The 17,293-nt window shown below is 34.5% G+C and overlaps 1 protein-coding gene across 1 annotated transcript; it reads right to left on the reverse strand.

The window, feature by feature from the left end:
• Positions 1–1,254: 1,254 nt before the first annotated feature.
• LOC128558787 (uncharacterized) lies at positions 1,255–9,822 on the reverse strand. Its single transcript, XM_053549002.1, has 4 exons — positions 9,293–9,822; positions 7,886–7,922; positions 5,016–5,123; positions 1,255–4,762 (listed from the first exon to the last, which is right to left on the reverse strand). The coding sequence occupies exons 1-4, from the start codon at positions 9,668–9,670 to the stop codon at positions 4,365–4,367; spliced, it is 921 nt and encodes a 306-aa protein (XP_053404977.1). The 5' UTR covers positions 9,671–9,822; the 3' UTR covers positions 1,255–4,364.
• Between the last annotated feature and the right edge of the window lie 7,471 nt (positions 9,823–17,293).

Genomic DNA, 17,293 nt, shown 5'->3' on the forward strand with positions numbered 1-17,293 from the left:
GCAAAGCTGACAGAATTTTACCACTGTAGTTTTATATCACAAGTATTTGTACCAAAGGTGTTTCCTTCACTGTCTGAACCGTTTTTTCTTTAGCACATTTAACTTTAACGCGCATGGAATTGGCAATACAAATTATTATGATGTGTTTACGCATATGTTTCATCAATGTATGTCAAAACTAAATAAAAACAAGATATATTTGTAAAACACTTATACATTCTAATTGGCATTACGTTTGGCAACTGAATAGGTCATTTCGTATGCAGTGACCTTGACCTCAAACTCCAACACAGTCTGACTTCCGAATTGCCGAACTTAACATTAAGGTACAAAAAAAATTATTATAAGAAAATTAATACTAGTTTTTAGCTCGACCGAGCTATTCTACTCACCCTGGCATCGGCCGGCGTCACACCTTGGTTTGATGTTTGCATGCAAGTACATACAGCTATAATTTAAAGGCAAAATGCTTTAAAACTTAGAAAATCCTAGGTAATTTGCGTTGAAGTTACTATCTCCAAAACTTATGCAGATACTGAATTGAAACTTCACCTGTGTCTTCGGGGTTTTAAAACTAGGTTATAACACCAAGTACCATAACTCTGACATTTTGGTCAAAGTATGACCCATTTCGGACTGGTTAAATCCTGATTAAAGTTTGCATGCAAGTACATATATCTAATATTTAAAGGCATGTAGCATTGAGACATATTGTTTTCCTTTTCTAGGTCAATTACCAACCTCACTTGGTCAAGTCTCATATCTCTGATATGTATTTTAACCAAATTATACCCCCTGTTGGACTTCGAAAATTCTGGGTAAAGTTTTGCATGCAAGTTACTATCTCCGAAACTAATGCATTTATTGATTTGAAACTTTACATGTGTCTTCGTGATTATAAAACTAGGTGATAGCATCAAGTCCCCCATAACTCTGACATTCATTTTTGCCATATTATGGCCCCTTTGAACTTGGTAAATCCTGTTTAAAGTTTTGCATGCAAAAAAACTAATATTGAATTGAAACTTCACACATTTCTTAGGTTTATAAAACTAGGTCATAGCATCAAATCCAATAACTCTGACATCTTTTTTGCAAAAGTATGTCCCCTTCTGAACTCAAAATTTCTTGTTGAAGTTTTGCATGCAAGTTACTATCTCCAAACCTAATGCAGATACTGGATTGAAACTCTATACATATTTTAACACTTAGGGTAATATTCCTGCTTCTGGGACAACAATTCGAATAGACAAACATTAACTGTCTTACGGACAGCTCTTGTTGTACTTTTTGTGATTATATGTGAATGACAAACTCGTAAAAATTACTAAGGTTTTAAGTCACAGACACAATTTTCAAATTGTGCAAAACCAAGCATTTATGTATGCTGTTCTTAAAGAAATTAAAAAAAATATTTACGCACGGCAAACATATTGAAATTTATGGAACCCCTGTAGGGACACTTGACTTCCGTACTTTTAACTTCTGACTTTTGCATTTCTCACTTCCAACTCCTTGACTTCTTACTTCCTCCTTCTACCTTCCGCACTTCTGACTTCTAACTTTCTGGTTTTCGACTTCTGATTTCCAGCTTGTTGGAAGTCAGGAGTATGGAAGTCGAAAGTCAGATGTCGGAAGTTGGAAGTCAGAAATAAGAAGCTTGAAAGTTAGAAGTTATAAATCAGGAAGTTAGAATATAGAGGTTTGAAGATGGAATTTAAAAGAGTGGAATTTGGACGTCAGAAGGCAAGAAGTTAGAGGACAGATGTGGCGAAGTTGGAAGTCAAGTGTCCGTCAGGGCTTCCATAGATGCGTGTTTTGTCAAATGTAAATTTTTACATTCTTAACAGTTGCTTTAAGAAACACCATGCGCTATGATTATCACTTAAGATATGTCTGGCAGGGCGTGTGATAGAATGTATGGTAGCTAACTTTTTAGGCCATTTGTGACTGAACTGCTTTGATATATATCAAATGTACAGGTTATACTGGAACTTTAATTAGGTATCATTATATTTTGCATATTGCTGTAATTTCATTGTGCCTTAACGGCTTGTCATGCTTTAATTTTTATGAAATGTCCTAAACATAGAAACAACCTAGCTTCCGGTTTAGTGACGTCATCAGCAATCTGCCAGACGATCTTTTCGCTAAAAATTCTAGATGATAAACACTGTTTACAGAAAATATAGAGTTATTTTGACACATGGGGTGGGGACCAAAGGTAGAAAATCATGTTAAATGATTTTGTATAAAAAGATAAATAAATCACTAGTAATCCTGATATTTTCATAAAAAATGTGCGATACGGAAGAGCGGCTTCCGGTTTTCTCCACTAATTATGGCAACATCCGGTAGGCGGGACTAACATAAATGTTTATATACATGTCATGACGTTTCGGCAAACGTTGTACATATTTATTGGACATTGAATATATTGATCAATAAGTGGACCGCATGTGATTACAGGATTTGCGTTTTATATTGATACACGCACCCCTCAGTTTTCTTACTTGCAAGTAAATAACCCTTGTAAGAAAGGTCATTTTTTATGTAAACAACAGGCTGAATAATTTTGCATTATAATATCCTCAATTAAATGATTTAATTCATTACATTTGTTCGCAGTGATCTTTATAACTTTTGGGATATATACTTGACGACACTGTCGTGTTTTGGGGAAATATATACTTATTCCGGACCTTTATTTCGGCTTTAATATATAAGCAAAATCATTCAAAGAAAATAAGTATATCGTCATTTTATCGTTTTCCTATCACAAGGCAAGTTACTGTCCATGATATTTTCGAAAAGGTAAAATTTATGCTCTCTGTAGAACGGACTGAATAAAATTCATCTTATTTGTCATCTTGTTTATATATGGAACCTCTGTAAAACGCAAACTATATTTACACCATGTAAATCTAATAACAGAAATTGTCTAGATTATTGTATAGTTTGTGAATCAATATGATTTGTAAAGTAAAGCTATAAATATTTTTACAATCAACTGATATTTCAAATTTAAGGAGTTCACTGACATGAAATCGTAATATTTTGGTTGACATTCAAACTTTCATTCTAAATCTATGTGCATGTATCTTGAATTAATACCTATGTAAAATATTGAATATTGAAACGTTTCATAAGCTTTTGAGCGATGGCACTTTTGTGAGCCGATGCGTTGTCACGGATCAACTGGAGACCGCAAAGACCAGCTCTCAGTGACATTATTTTTGTATTTTCGTTTAACAGCTTTAAGTACTTTGTCTCTATATTAAACTTTTCAGTGACTGACTTTCCTGACGGTTTAGGAATTTGTACAACAGTACCCCTTGAGTTAAGCAAAATTGACACTTTTTGCAATTACTAGTCTCTTTCAGCGTTCCTTTAACACTAATGGCACTTTTGGCCTTTTGCTCCTCGGTTAACATGTGAGGCACCTATTCTTAACCCAAGTGCTTGGACATTGAGTTTTTCCCATTGACATGCCAAGAAAAGACGCTATTTTGGACAACGTCACTGTAGTCAGACGTCTTTAACGTCACTGATGTGTTTGGCCTGCCATTTTGAAAATATTTCTGATATGTCTAGGTCTGCAGCTCTCAAAAATAGAAATATCAAACATCCGAGCCATATACTGACACTTTTAGACAACATCAAAAAGGCCCTGATAATTGGCTCCCAATTAGCTAAAAAGCCAACGTGCATACAGTTAGACGGGGTGATTCCTGCGTGTGACCCCTGACTATAGACCAATGCAAATGCGACTTTCATTTTCAAATTTAGCCTGCTTACTTTCATTTTCTTTTCTTCCGGAAAAGGCGGAAGGTCGTCTGATGTCACTTCCTGTGTTGTCAAAAATATACGTTTGCCTGGCAAGATTGTATAAAAATGTGCCCGTCGTCCTAAGTGTATGAAGTATGCAGTTTACTCAGTATCTACTTTGTAGGTATTGATAAAGAAATACGTATTTTGATGTACGCACTAAGTTCAGATTTTTCTTCGCTTATCATAGATACACGTATTTTGTTTAGTGTAAATAGACTTCTCCTGATACAAAACTGGTAGGATAGTTTTCAATAAGTCTTTGCAGAATTATGAAGGACTCATTCATGTATCATACGTGTAAACACGAGGTTATATTGCATGTCAAACTTTTACGAAAGCGCTCGATTGTTATTATTTTTAGAGTGACACTCGTATGCTTTTTAATATGTAAAGGTAAGGATGTCGCCGTAGTTACAAGTGTATTTGATTGTAGATTTATCATGTTATATGTCATCTATGATTTCATCAGTTTATCAATTTTAAGCCATTCATTTATTTCAGTTTGTAATAATAGTCTATAAATTTGTTTATATCTAAAGTGGAAACAATCCAAACGACGTACCACTAGAGTAAGGGATCAACATATTTGCGTTTGACACTTTTACATATATTTTGTCATTTCTGTTCAGTTTTAAAGGACTTGCTATGTTTAAACTAGAAATGACGGCTTTTCTACCAAAGTAAAATAATTCTGTTTTACCCAATATTGTCTGTTCGTAGCCATACACTTTTCTACAAATTCGTAGTGTAAATCTACGACCTTTGACTGTACTCGTAAAGCCTCTGCTAATATTGAAATGGGCCGATAAATAAACAAAATATGTACGGCCCTCGGGAATGGTTATCTCACCGTTGTGGTAATGAATTAATGGATCGATGTATGAATGTCTTATGTGCTTGTCCCAGTGAAGCACAACATTCAAACCATCACCTGTAAACAACGGAAAAACGCATTTAGTAAGTTATCTAAATTACTTTTCTGTCGAATTCCATCTATCAAAAATTACTGTTATTGTCAAAAGTATTTCATATATAAATCGTCATCGTGTTTATCTAAAATCTATAAATTCTATAATAAAGAATGTTTTGTATTGAAGATGTAATTAAGTGTGATTCATATTATAATAACTTTTATTAACTTCAGAATTCAGCAATGACTTCCTTCTGTTTTATATAAAGTATACCTGTATATTTTTGATGGCGAGATATCCTGGTAAAAGTGACTGTGAGATCCCCAGATTTTCTGGCTAAGTTCTCGTTTCCGCAAGAGAGGAACTGACGTCCATCTTTACCTTAATATTGAAATAAAACGTTAGTTATGTATGGTTAAAAAACAATTGTATGAAGTAGTTAATTATGTCATAATAAGTTAATAAACGAAATATGCAGATGCATCCTTTAAATGAAAGCCCTTGTCATTGAATAATTAAAGGTTAAAAAAAGAAATCAATACTCATTTCAAATGGGAAACTGTCAGTTTTGTGCTCGTTGCCGATGTATACCATTATAGGAAGGATCCAACTGTCTGCCTAATACCTGTGTTGTATAAATAAAGCATGTGCCTTGAAAAAGTAATGGACACAGGACCAGAACAGGAAACAAATGCTGGACTAGAACCAGTAACACACTTGAACAAGTGACACGCATTAGGTTAGAACAAGTAACAATATCGGACTTGAAGAAAAAAATAAAACAAATAACTAACATTGAACTTAAGCAAGTAATAAACATGAAACTAGACCAATGAGCAAACAGGATTTAAACAAATATCACACGAGACTTTACATGTATAAACCACGGGACTTGAACAAGTAACACATGCTGGGCAAGAACTAGTCATTAACATCTACTTTGAACAAGTAACAATCACTGGACTAGAACAAGAAATATGGGACCTGAACAAAAGACTGGACACTTCTAATGCCAACTTGTTAATGCCGCTGACTTGGAATCACTTGCCCCTTACCAATGTTAGCTCTAAACACCGTTTGTGGTGTAAAATTCTTCATGTGGGGAATACAATCTGTGAAAAGATCCTTTGCAGGCAAAGAACGAAGCAACATAATAGCAGATACAATGTGTTTGAGTCTGTTTATGAAAGGTATTAAAATGTGAAACAGTCCAAATTTCGCCTAGCACCGGCTTAAGCGGAATTCTGTTACGGTAAAAGTGAATGTTCTCCATAATCCCAATTGACCAGAAAATGTAACAACATCCAGCTGCCTACAAAAATTCAGTGGTTCAACCCTGATGCCCGCGCATGCCTGAAACAGTGTTCGAAAGTTACCTAGGTCGTTCTTCCACCATAACCATCATCAGCTGGTAAATTTGCCAGTCAGTTCCCTTTAATCCCAACAAAAAATAAAGTAAAGCAAAAATGAATAAGAAACTAGAACAACTGTCAAACATTGAACTTAAGCAAATAACATATATGAGTCTAAAACAAGAAATAGATATAGGATCAAGAAGAATAATAGCAAACTCGGTTTGATGGAGTCTGTTCATGAGAGGTAATAAAATGTGCAACACTTCTCACGACCCCTAGCACCTGCTTAATGATTTCAACATGAAAAAAATCACGTGACAAGAAATGACCATTTGACTAGAACCAGTGACAAACATTGGACTAGAACATGTAAAGAATATTTGAGAAGAGCAAGAAACAAACACAGGATTTGAACAAATGTCAAACATGGCGAATCAACGAGAAAAAAATCAAGTAACAAATATCGGACTAGAACAAGTATCAAACATGGGACTAGAACATGAGACGAGGACTAGTAACCAACTTCAGACTAGAAGAACAATAATATTATAAGACTAGATAAAGTATTAAACATGGGAATTAATTAAACTTGTAACACAATTTTGTCTAAAACAAAAAGCAATCATGGTACAAGGAACATACATGAGTCTAGAGCCAGTAACACATGCAGGACTATATAGCAAAAGCAACACATATAAACACACATTTAAACAAGGGAAATAGACACTGGGAAAATAAACTGCAAACAAACACATGTGGTGGTTGATTATAATGGAGTTGTATTTACTTGTTGATATGTATTGCATGTGAGACGCAATTCTTAAATTATACTAAGTTTCCTTGTGCAATATCGTAAAATTACAAACGTTTCATTTCCTTTTAAAAGCCGTGTCTAATTAAACTTAGACATTTCTATTACAATATTCAACATGTAAAAATATTGCAGCAACGCTACATTGCGCAATGCCTCCTTTTATTGTGCAATGATATTAGTATATATACTCTTCCTCCCCTCTGATAAGACATTGTGGTATGGTCGCGGTGACTGGTATATGTAACGAAGTACATTTTGAGGTATTTTTTGTAGTTCGTGTTATAATGATCTAATGAATTGTGCGGAAGCATGTACTTCGTAGTTGTATTATCATGGAGATGTTTTAGGAACTAAAAAGCACAAGACAAAACTTGTGAAGATAGCGGATATTGGCAAGGTAACTTTTAGAATTTGGTATTGAAGGTGAAAGCATTGTTTTAGTGAAAAATGTGAAGAAGATGTGTAGTGAATGTTTCAAGGAATCGGATAGCTATAAAGGTATCCAACTAGTCAGGCATCACACACACACACACACACGCACACGCACACACACACACACACACACACACGCACGCACACACACACGCACACACACACAAACGGAAAAAAAAAGATAACATCGAGACAAATAATCAGGGCCGGTTTTCATTAACGCTTCAAGTCTGAAATAAGAACCTAGACTTAAAATGCTATATGTTTTTTATCGCTTTGTTTATCGTCAGTTAGCACCGGTCGTAGTAAAATTTGCACGAATGTGCATTCAGTAGCTAAAGAGAATGCCATTAATATAATTTATTATAAACAAAATTATAACAACTTTATTTTTCTTCCATTCTTAAGTGTAAGTGTCAGACTTTAAATGATGATGAATTCGTGTCCAAAACTATGAACATACAATGTATGCATAGATTGAATAAAATTGTACGATACTGGTTTTGGAAAGACTAAAAGGAACTTTAAAAGTTTAAAACTACCTTCAGCCTGTCGAAATCTTGACTGCCTTTCAACACTCTGTATCAACAAAAAGACAAAAAGATAATCGACATAAAAACCTAGTGGAAGGAATATGATATTCACGCAAAATAAAGTTGTTCATGCTTTGTGAATACCAACATAAAGATGAAAATGATGTGTGATCAGATAAAGTAAAGTAAGAAAATTTCCTGCTTAAGGATTTTCACACTGATGCTTATGTTACTAATTTTTGAAGTAAGCATTTTTTTCATTACTCCAGCGCTTGTTTAATTACCATCTGCCAACCCTTAATTACAATTTTGACTGTGTACATACTTCTCTTCTGGACGTCTGCTGGCATTTTATAGAATCAATTGTTTAGCAAGAAAAATATTTTTATCGTTTAATTTGTAACTCTGTAGCTTTGAACAAAATAAGTTTTTTTACTTATCCCATGTAAACTTTCGTTTACAGAAATGACAAAAGCCTTAAAATCGCAGACACATCATTCACTTAACCATGTTAAAATCAATTTGCATCGCACAGTTTGTTTTACAAAATCGAAGGTAATACTCATTGAAAGCGAACTTGAAATTCCAGGAGACTTGAAAAGATTTTTTACTGCCCCGATCCCCTAGAAAATATTAGGGACGTTATTATTTTTACCAAATGATGTTAAATGCATGTTGTGACACAAATAAGGATTATGCAATAAAGACTGACGCGGAAGAAAAGGTTTCTAAAACGAAAGAAAGCCTCGACGGCATTAAACAGCGATGCTCACAATAATTTAAAGGTTGCTTCATCTTTACCTGCACTTTCTTCCTCACACCTGTATCTAAATGTATACATGTGTTAAGAGTTCATCTCTCCGCATTCAACATAGAGCATACAAAAATACTATTTTACCTTTGCTCTTCTATTACAAATATTAGCCAAAATCAATGCAATGACTAAAATTGATCACTTTCCAACGACCGTCTTCAAATGTTCAAGTGTAATATGATTTGAAAACCAAATTAGAAGATCTTGACAAGGAATTTCTGAGTGAGGAATAGACTTTTCTATCATTGCAGTGTTCATGCGAAAGTCTTTTCTGTTGTACATATATCTATGACATCCCTCCCCCTCAAAATTAAATCTTCTTTGCCTTTCTTATATAATCGGTCCATTGAGTGCCATGTACCGCAAAGACAGTAGTGTCGCCGTTCCAGCATCATCGGCTTCTTTCTATAGCGGGTAATGTTAATTTCATTCCCGCTATTGCAGTAACTGTTCATTTCATTCCCGCTATTATCCGTTTGTTCCCTAAAATGCACAAAATTTTAACCACGACTTGCGCCAGTATCCATGAAGCGCATTCATTGTTCTAGCCGCCAGGGTCTTTTCAATACTAACGCATTATAAGGGAGTAATTATTTATTTACCTTTAAAACGGTAGCAGTAAAATTCCTGTTTTCACAGATATACTTCCCATCGCTGTTTACGTAGACTGCCGGTCGACTCATCTTTGCTTCAAAAGTATCAAAGTCTTCATCAGAACTTAACGAGAGATCTTCACAGAATACTGACAAAGTCTGAACGTTCCCTTTTGAAAGCAAAGGTAAAATGTGATGAACTTCTTGTAGACGAAAGTAACCAACAAGGAATACTAAACTTCCAATCAGGAGAGCGGACAACACCAATATCGAAACAAATATATATTCTCTATTGCATTTATCATTATATATCTCCGAAAGATTCTCTGAAGAGCGCACCAAACAGTTTACATTCTGTTTAAGATGATTTATCCACGACTTGATCATAACTTATTTCGATGAAATGTTAAACCAAGTCATAGGAAACTAACATTTGAGCATGACATAACGTGAATGAAATATCTAAATAAACGGGTTTTAAGTTAACACTTTTTTATTTTAGTGATATATGTATTGTCAGTTGAAACAAGTCACAAGCGACACATTGGCCTATGGATGATAGATAAGATATTGTATCTATTTCATTAAAGCATGTCCTTTCATACAGCAATTGTAAAAGGTATTGTCGATAAAGCATGTAGAACCATACTCGAGAATGACCTAAACCCATTGGACTGCATATTATAATCATAAATTAGATATAGATGAACACTTTTATGAATTAATTATCTAATGATAATAGTGTACTTCATTGATTATATAAAACCAGTTATAATGATAAAAGGCAGGTTGTTTCAGCTTGTTGTAAGCCATTAGCTCTGGAAAACACGTTATGTTAATTTTCAAGGCCTTGACTTCAAATATCGGTAAAGTATCATAATTTAACAAACTAGCAATAAGATCATAAGATTGTACCATATATGCAGAACTATAATCATAAACCCAATTATACATATATATATAAAATAAAAAATATTGTAATAATATATATGTATATTTATAAATTTTTAAGAATGTGTGTCAAATTTCTTGCAAATAAAATATGTATAAGTCCATGTAGATAGCGCGACTGTAATAAAAATTGTAGCTCAGATACTAAGATAGGCTATACAACGGTAATATCTTAAAACGTTATTGTAGTAACATGTGTTGTGTATCAGATTCGTTCGTAACCATCGAACAGATAAATCATTTTACTATATCATTTGTTTTAAGAGATTGCATTGTTTTCAACAAGTACAATAGTGGCAACAGTGCCCATTGTCGCTGCTGTCACATGAAGTTTGTGATCGTAAATTATCAAAGTCAGCTACCCGGATATGGTATACAACAGTAACATTTTAAAATGTTATGGTAGTAACATGTGTTATGTATTCAGATTCGTAACCATTAAGCAGATAACATATTTACTAATACCACTTGTGTTAAGAGATTGCATTGTTTTGGGGCAACAGTGGCCATTGTCACTGCTCAGTGCCCATTGTCACTGCTGTCACATGATGTATGTATGAAATCGTAAATTATTGAAGTCCAATAATGTAGAGGTTAAAGATAAATATAACATTTTCAAACGAATTGACTCTTTAAATAAGAATGACATTAAACTAGTTAAATTATTGTATTTCAGTGATATTTTACTCAATATTTACACTGTACACTTATACTTACAAAACATTTATACAAACCAGTTAGTATAAAATGGTTTAACCAAAAGTTATGAGAACATTATTTAGGCAACTCATTGTTGCTGACAAGAAATATATATTTTAGAAGAAGCAAATACAGGTAAAAAGATCCTTTTGCATATAAGTTTTCAGGAAAGATATCCTGAATTCCAATACCCAACCTGGATAGTTTCCAAATATAGGGAACATTTAAATGTTTAGATTGTAGTCCATGCTTGTTATAACAAATCCCTTTTGCTTTTCTGATGTTTTTTTTCCCACATGTCAATTATCGACACATCAAGCTTTGTTTGTACCTTACACATTATCGTTTATTTTTTACGGTGTGAAATATTACATCTAAATGAAGAGTGTTGAAATACTTCATGCACTTCTTATGTCTTCTACATTATATATGTACAAAACAGAACAGAACATAACTCTATTAACTCAAGTTACATATGAAACATGTGAGTATACAGACATAAATGAGTTAAAACAAATTTTCACATGGCATGGTGTTTCTAAGAAAGTAAGCAAGCGAACATTTTTTTTTCTATTTCATTATAAACAGTGACTATAAAAATATTCTTGGTGCTATTTCAAAGGATAGGAGGGGTTGGGGAGGCAGGGGGCGGATCGGGTGGGGTGAATGCCCAGATTAACTCATTAAGCTTCGTAATTAAACTTTAACCTGGGACGAGTCAACTTGGGGCAAAAGTACAAGGTAATTGAAATAGATTTTAGACTGTACATGGGAGGAAAACATGATTAACTGATGTGTGAGTAAACATAGGTCACGTGGTTAATTCAGGTCAAGATGTGTAATTTACATGTGTGTTTAGAGTTATGGGGTGTTTTTCTGGAATGTTAAATGTGACACAGGTGATTATATGTACTACGATTGTGGATTTACATATAAGACTTGGGAAAAACCATTTTTGGTTTTACCTGTACTTAATCAGAATAGAGTGCTGTATTAGCAAACAATCTATGACGACAACAGTCACAGGGCTCAACCCTTCATACTTTTAGGACTATGAAGCATCTCTATTGCTAGGCTCATTTACATAGTTCATTTCTGCTAACGTACAAGAAAGTTAAATAATAAGTTTGTCTCCATGTCAACTATTTCTGAAATTATAGTTACTGAAACTTTGCTCGTTTGACAACAGCCAACAATTGTAAAAGTAAATGATTTCTTTTCAAACTCATAATTTGCACATCTTAACAATTACATACACCTTGATAGTTCAATTAAGTTCTTTATTTAAAAAATGCATAGTTTATTAAAAATCAATCTCAGGCTAATTTGGAACATAGCTAAGTCGTTCCTATGAAAATATACATTCATATAACGTCGAATTCAACGAATATTGCTTACGAGAGAGAATATTTTGAGTATCTTACAAAGCTCAATTTTCTGACTACATTGGCATATGCATGTTGGGAAAGACCAAAGATATTCCCTGTGGAATCGCGTTTAAATGTTCTTAAACACGTTGCTGATGTTTAACATATCGTTCTCCCCTAATAGTGTCTGCTCATACCTACATACACTTCTGATATTTTCGTCATTTCATCGACTCATATTGAAATGTACCGAGGCATATACATAGACTAAGAGCGTTTTGCCCTCTGCGATGACTACTTCGCCATCAAGGATCAATATTGGAATTACTTGGATGTTTGTTCCAATGAAGTTTACGTCTGAATTGTCATCTGTAACATATACGAATACTTTGATTTTTGTAAGTCTTATTTAATGGGGTCAAAACTGGGAAAAAGACTGATACCTATTCTATAAACACGTTATAAATTACCGAAGGTTTACGAGTTTTCATATTTTTTGTTGTCATTAAGACATGCATGTTGATTATAGGAATAAAAGTACCGCCTACTAGTATACTAGCGTACCTACGCTAATAAGTTACATGAAAAAAGGATGATGCCTTAAAATCTTTGTAAAACCCACTGTAAGTTGTCCTGGCTTTAATGCTAAGTGTTATACCCACAGGACGGATATAAACAGTTAAAGCTAAACGGCAGATTTAGGTCAGAGTTATAATACGAATATTTATGTTGCCATGAGTAAAAAAAATCATATCATAAGTAAACCTTGCATATCGTTTTTCACTATGATGTCTGTAACCAAGATTTTTATCAGTTATTAACGAAAGACCCAATGTTCGAACATTTAACGTTTAAATTAGTAAATATGTAATATATTGTATATAGGGCAAGCAAGAATATATTTTCGATATACAAATTTTCAATTCAAACTCATAATAGTATCATTCAAGTACACAGTATCATCGGACTTTTGGCGTGAAATGATTTGATACAATTCCTCTTGTCATCAAGCACAAATCCTTACACAACTTAAAACGAACGAAGTGTTCAAGCCGAAGCGTATTACACGAAATTTTCAAGCCGAAGCGTATTACAATTTGTGTCTTTTATATAAGCGGAAACTTAACATATAAACTACCTTAAACAGGAAGTATAACATTTACAGTTGTTTCTGTTCTTATTGGAAACTACTCATTAGTGGTAGCAGGGAGCGGTTAAATTCGCTGACTTCAAATCACTGGCCCCTCACCAATGTGGGTTCGAGCCTCACTAGGGACATTGAATTCTTCATGTGCGGAAGCAATCCAACTGGCTTCCGGGATGCCGGTGTTTCTACCCAGGTATCTGCCCGTGATAAAATAACGCACGGAGGAGACCTGTGGTCTTCCACCACCATCAAAGCTGGAAAGTCGCAATATTATGAACTTTAGCTGTGTCAGTGCGACGTTAAATCTAACAACAACAACAACACAAGTGAGAGGATTCGATTGTGTAATTTTTTTCCACTGCATTAATTACACAACCTTTCATTCCAGATGATTTATGCAGAATAAATAAGGAAAATGGTAAGTTCCCATTTTGAAAAGGGAAACTTAATACCAAATATTTTGATAAAATAGAAAAGAATCCCTGAAATATATTACCATTTGCTAGTTTTACCTTGACAGTCTTTCAAAAATCTGATACGGAAAATGGAAGCCAGATTACCAGATTCTACGTTGTACATCATCACAGATTAAAAAACAGTTTTCTTATAAGCTCACTTGAGCCAAAGGCTCAGGGTGAGCTATTGTGATCGCTCACCGTCTGGCGTCCGTCCATCCGTCGTCCGTCCGTCGCCGGCGTCCGTCCGTCCACACTTTCCTTTAAACAACATCTCCTCCTAAACCATCAGGCCAATTTTGATGAAACTTCACAGGGATGTTCCTTGGATGGTCTTCTTTAAAAACTTTCAAAGAATTGAATTCCATATAGAACTATGGTTGCCATGGCAACCAGAAGGAAAAATTTAAAAAATCTTCTTGTTCAAAACCACATGTCATATGGCTTTTATATTTGGTATGTAGCATCATCTAGTGGTCTTCTACCAAGATTATTCAAATTATTTCCCTAGGGTCAAATATGGCCCTGCGCTGGGGGTCACATGGTTTACATAGACTCATATAGGGAAAACTTTGAAAGTCTTCTTGTCCAAAACCACAAGGCATAGAGCCTCAATATTTGGCATGTGACATCATCTAATAGTCCTCTATGCCAATAATTTCAATTGCCCCTGGGGTGAAATGAGGCCCCGCCCCGGTGGTCTCAAGTTTTACATAGACTTAAATAAGATTTTATTTTTAAATCTTCTTGTCTGAAACCACAAGACCCAGGACTTTGATGTTTGGTATGTAGCATTGCCTTGATGTTCTCTACCAACACTGTTCAAATTATGCCCCTGGGGTGAAAAGAGGCCACACCCCGGGGACCTTAAGTTTTACGTACTTATATAGGAAATTTTATTTAAAATCTTCCTGTCTGAAACTGCAAGGCCTAGGCTTTTGATTTTTGGTATGTTGCATTGCCTACTGGTCCTTTACCAAGATTCAAATTATGCATCTGGGGTAAAAAGAGGCCCTGTCCTGGGGTCCCAAGTTTACATAGACTTACATAGGGAAAAAACTTTTAAAAATCTTCTTGACTGAAAGTTCAAGGCCTAGGCTTTTAATATTCAGTATGTAACATTGCCTAGTGGCTCTCTAACAAGATTGTTCAAATTATGCCCCTGGGGTGAAAAGAGGCACGCCCCGAGGGTCACATAGTTTTTATATGACTTATATAGGAAAAAATACTTCAAAAATTATCTGATCATATTTCCTAGACTGTTTAATTATAATTACCGTATGACCCCAAGTAACTAGCGGTCATTTGACGGTAACCTTGACTTACTGACCTACTTCCTCGTTTTTTAAGATACAGTCTTGAAATTTGGATGTCATGTACAGTTTTGCACACCGATCTTAAAACTGATTTTCAGTTACCTTGTATGTGACCTACTGACTACTTTGTTGTTTTTTAAGATACAGCTTTGAAATTTGGATGACATGTATAGTTTTGCATGCCGATCTTTAAACAGACTTTCAGTGACCATCAATATGACCTGCTGACCTACTTTCTTGTTTTCTAAGCTACAGCAAAAGGAATTTGACCACCTGTAATATTTTTGTTTTACAGATTTCAAAAGTAATCTTGCATAATCTTTACCTTGACCCACTCTCCTAATTGTCTTGTTTTTAAAGCTTTAGCTAAGAAATTTGTTCAAGCAAGCAACTCTACTCAGGTGAGCAATATAGGGCCATCATGGCCCTCTTGTTTTATTTTGTACTTAATTTGTCAATATGTAAAACAATCACACGACGAAACTTTCTATCCTTTTATATTTTTGAAGATAAGCCGGATGGCCGTTGCTAATGTTTTTGAGACATAGTAATTGTGAAATGCTCAAAATTATCTAATGCAGAATCAAAAAGTTTCTCAAACACATACTTTAGAAAATATAATTTTGTAAATACACCAGAAATAAAGTATAAAATATAGACACTTTTCAATAATGAAAGCTTACAAAGCTTACTAGTGTTGTCAAGTTTGTGCAGCCGCATATGAAATTAGATGCTACATAAAAGGCAGAGGTCTCTTGAAATATCACCCGTGTCCGATAAAATATTATTGAAGTTGTGTTATTACAATGGCTGCGATTATCTAAAAATACAGATCGGTTTTAGGAAGTCTTCGTCAGAGCTAAGAGACAGATTATCGTTAGGAACAGAAAATTCCTCCATTACTTTCACACTAGTTGACGACATTTCTTTACACAGAATTTGTCTAACTAATATGGCCAGACAAATAAGAACGGTGATCGAGATTCTTTAAACAGAATATATCTAACTAAAATGACCAGACAAATTAGAACGGTGATCTATATTCATTACACAGAATATGTCTAACTGATAAGACCAGACAAGTTAGAACGTTGATCGAGATTTTTTACACAGAATATGTCTAACAAATGTGATTAGACAAATTAGAACGGTGATTGAATTCTTTAAACAGAATATGTCTAACAAGTGAGATCAGAAAAATTAGAACGGTGAACGAGATTCTTTAAACAAAATATGTCTAACTAATGTGACGAGATAAATGAGAACGGATATCGAAATTAATCATAAAAGAAACGTTGAAACGCTTTCTTTCTTTTTGCATACAGATTTCCTTGTCTTTGCTCTTAAACTCATCAACTTGAGTTGCATCTTCTGCAAACAACATTATATTTTATACTAATTCATAACATTTAAACATCAACATATTTGTATTTCAAAATTCAAATGCACGAAAACATATTGTAAACCGATTTTTGAATAGTTTACTTCTTTCTGCGTATCTTCAGACCTGAACCTATATGTCATTTAATTTTCAGCTTGTAAACTTTGATGAGTGTTTATAACAGCTCATCTCAGAAACCAGTTACATTTTTTTTTTGTTCAGATCTCCTGTAAACGGTGATGTTTATGCTAGGACATTAGTTGACATAGAGTTAAAAAACAAAAGGGGAAGTTTTAAAAGTCACACTTTTCTATTTCAAATACATATCATACATTTGCCGAAATGTGACATAAAACGTTATGTATCGTCGTTTGGTAAAAAAGGTGGAAAACCACAGGTCGCTCAACACGACATAAACGAAAATGTTGCAGGCTCGGTTTGATTGAGCCTGTTCATGGACGGTAGTGGAAGTGCATGCTACCGTCCACGCCCTCTAGCCCCGGGTTGAGCAGAACTCAACATTTACACATGTTATAAGTACCAGAATGTAACTAAGAGACATCCGCAGATGTATTCATACGGCGGTGCACATGGAACATTCAATGATGCACAGAGTGCAATTCCATGAAAAGCGGCGTATGGTCCCCAGATTAAATAATGGTTGTTCCCTGAACGATGGGTAGAACCACATATT

This window comes from Mercenaria mercenaria, chromosome 7, assembly GCF_021730395.1.
Source record: "Mercenaria mercenaria strain notata chromosome 7, MADL_Memer_1, whole genome shotgun sequence".
Lineage (NCBI taxonomy): Eukaryota > Metazoa > Mollusca > Bivalvia > Venerida > Veneridae > Mercenaria > Mercenaria mercenaria.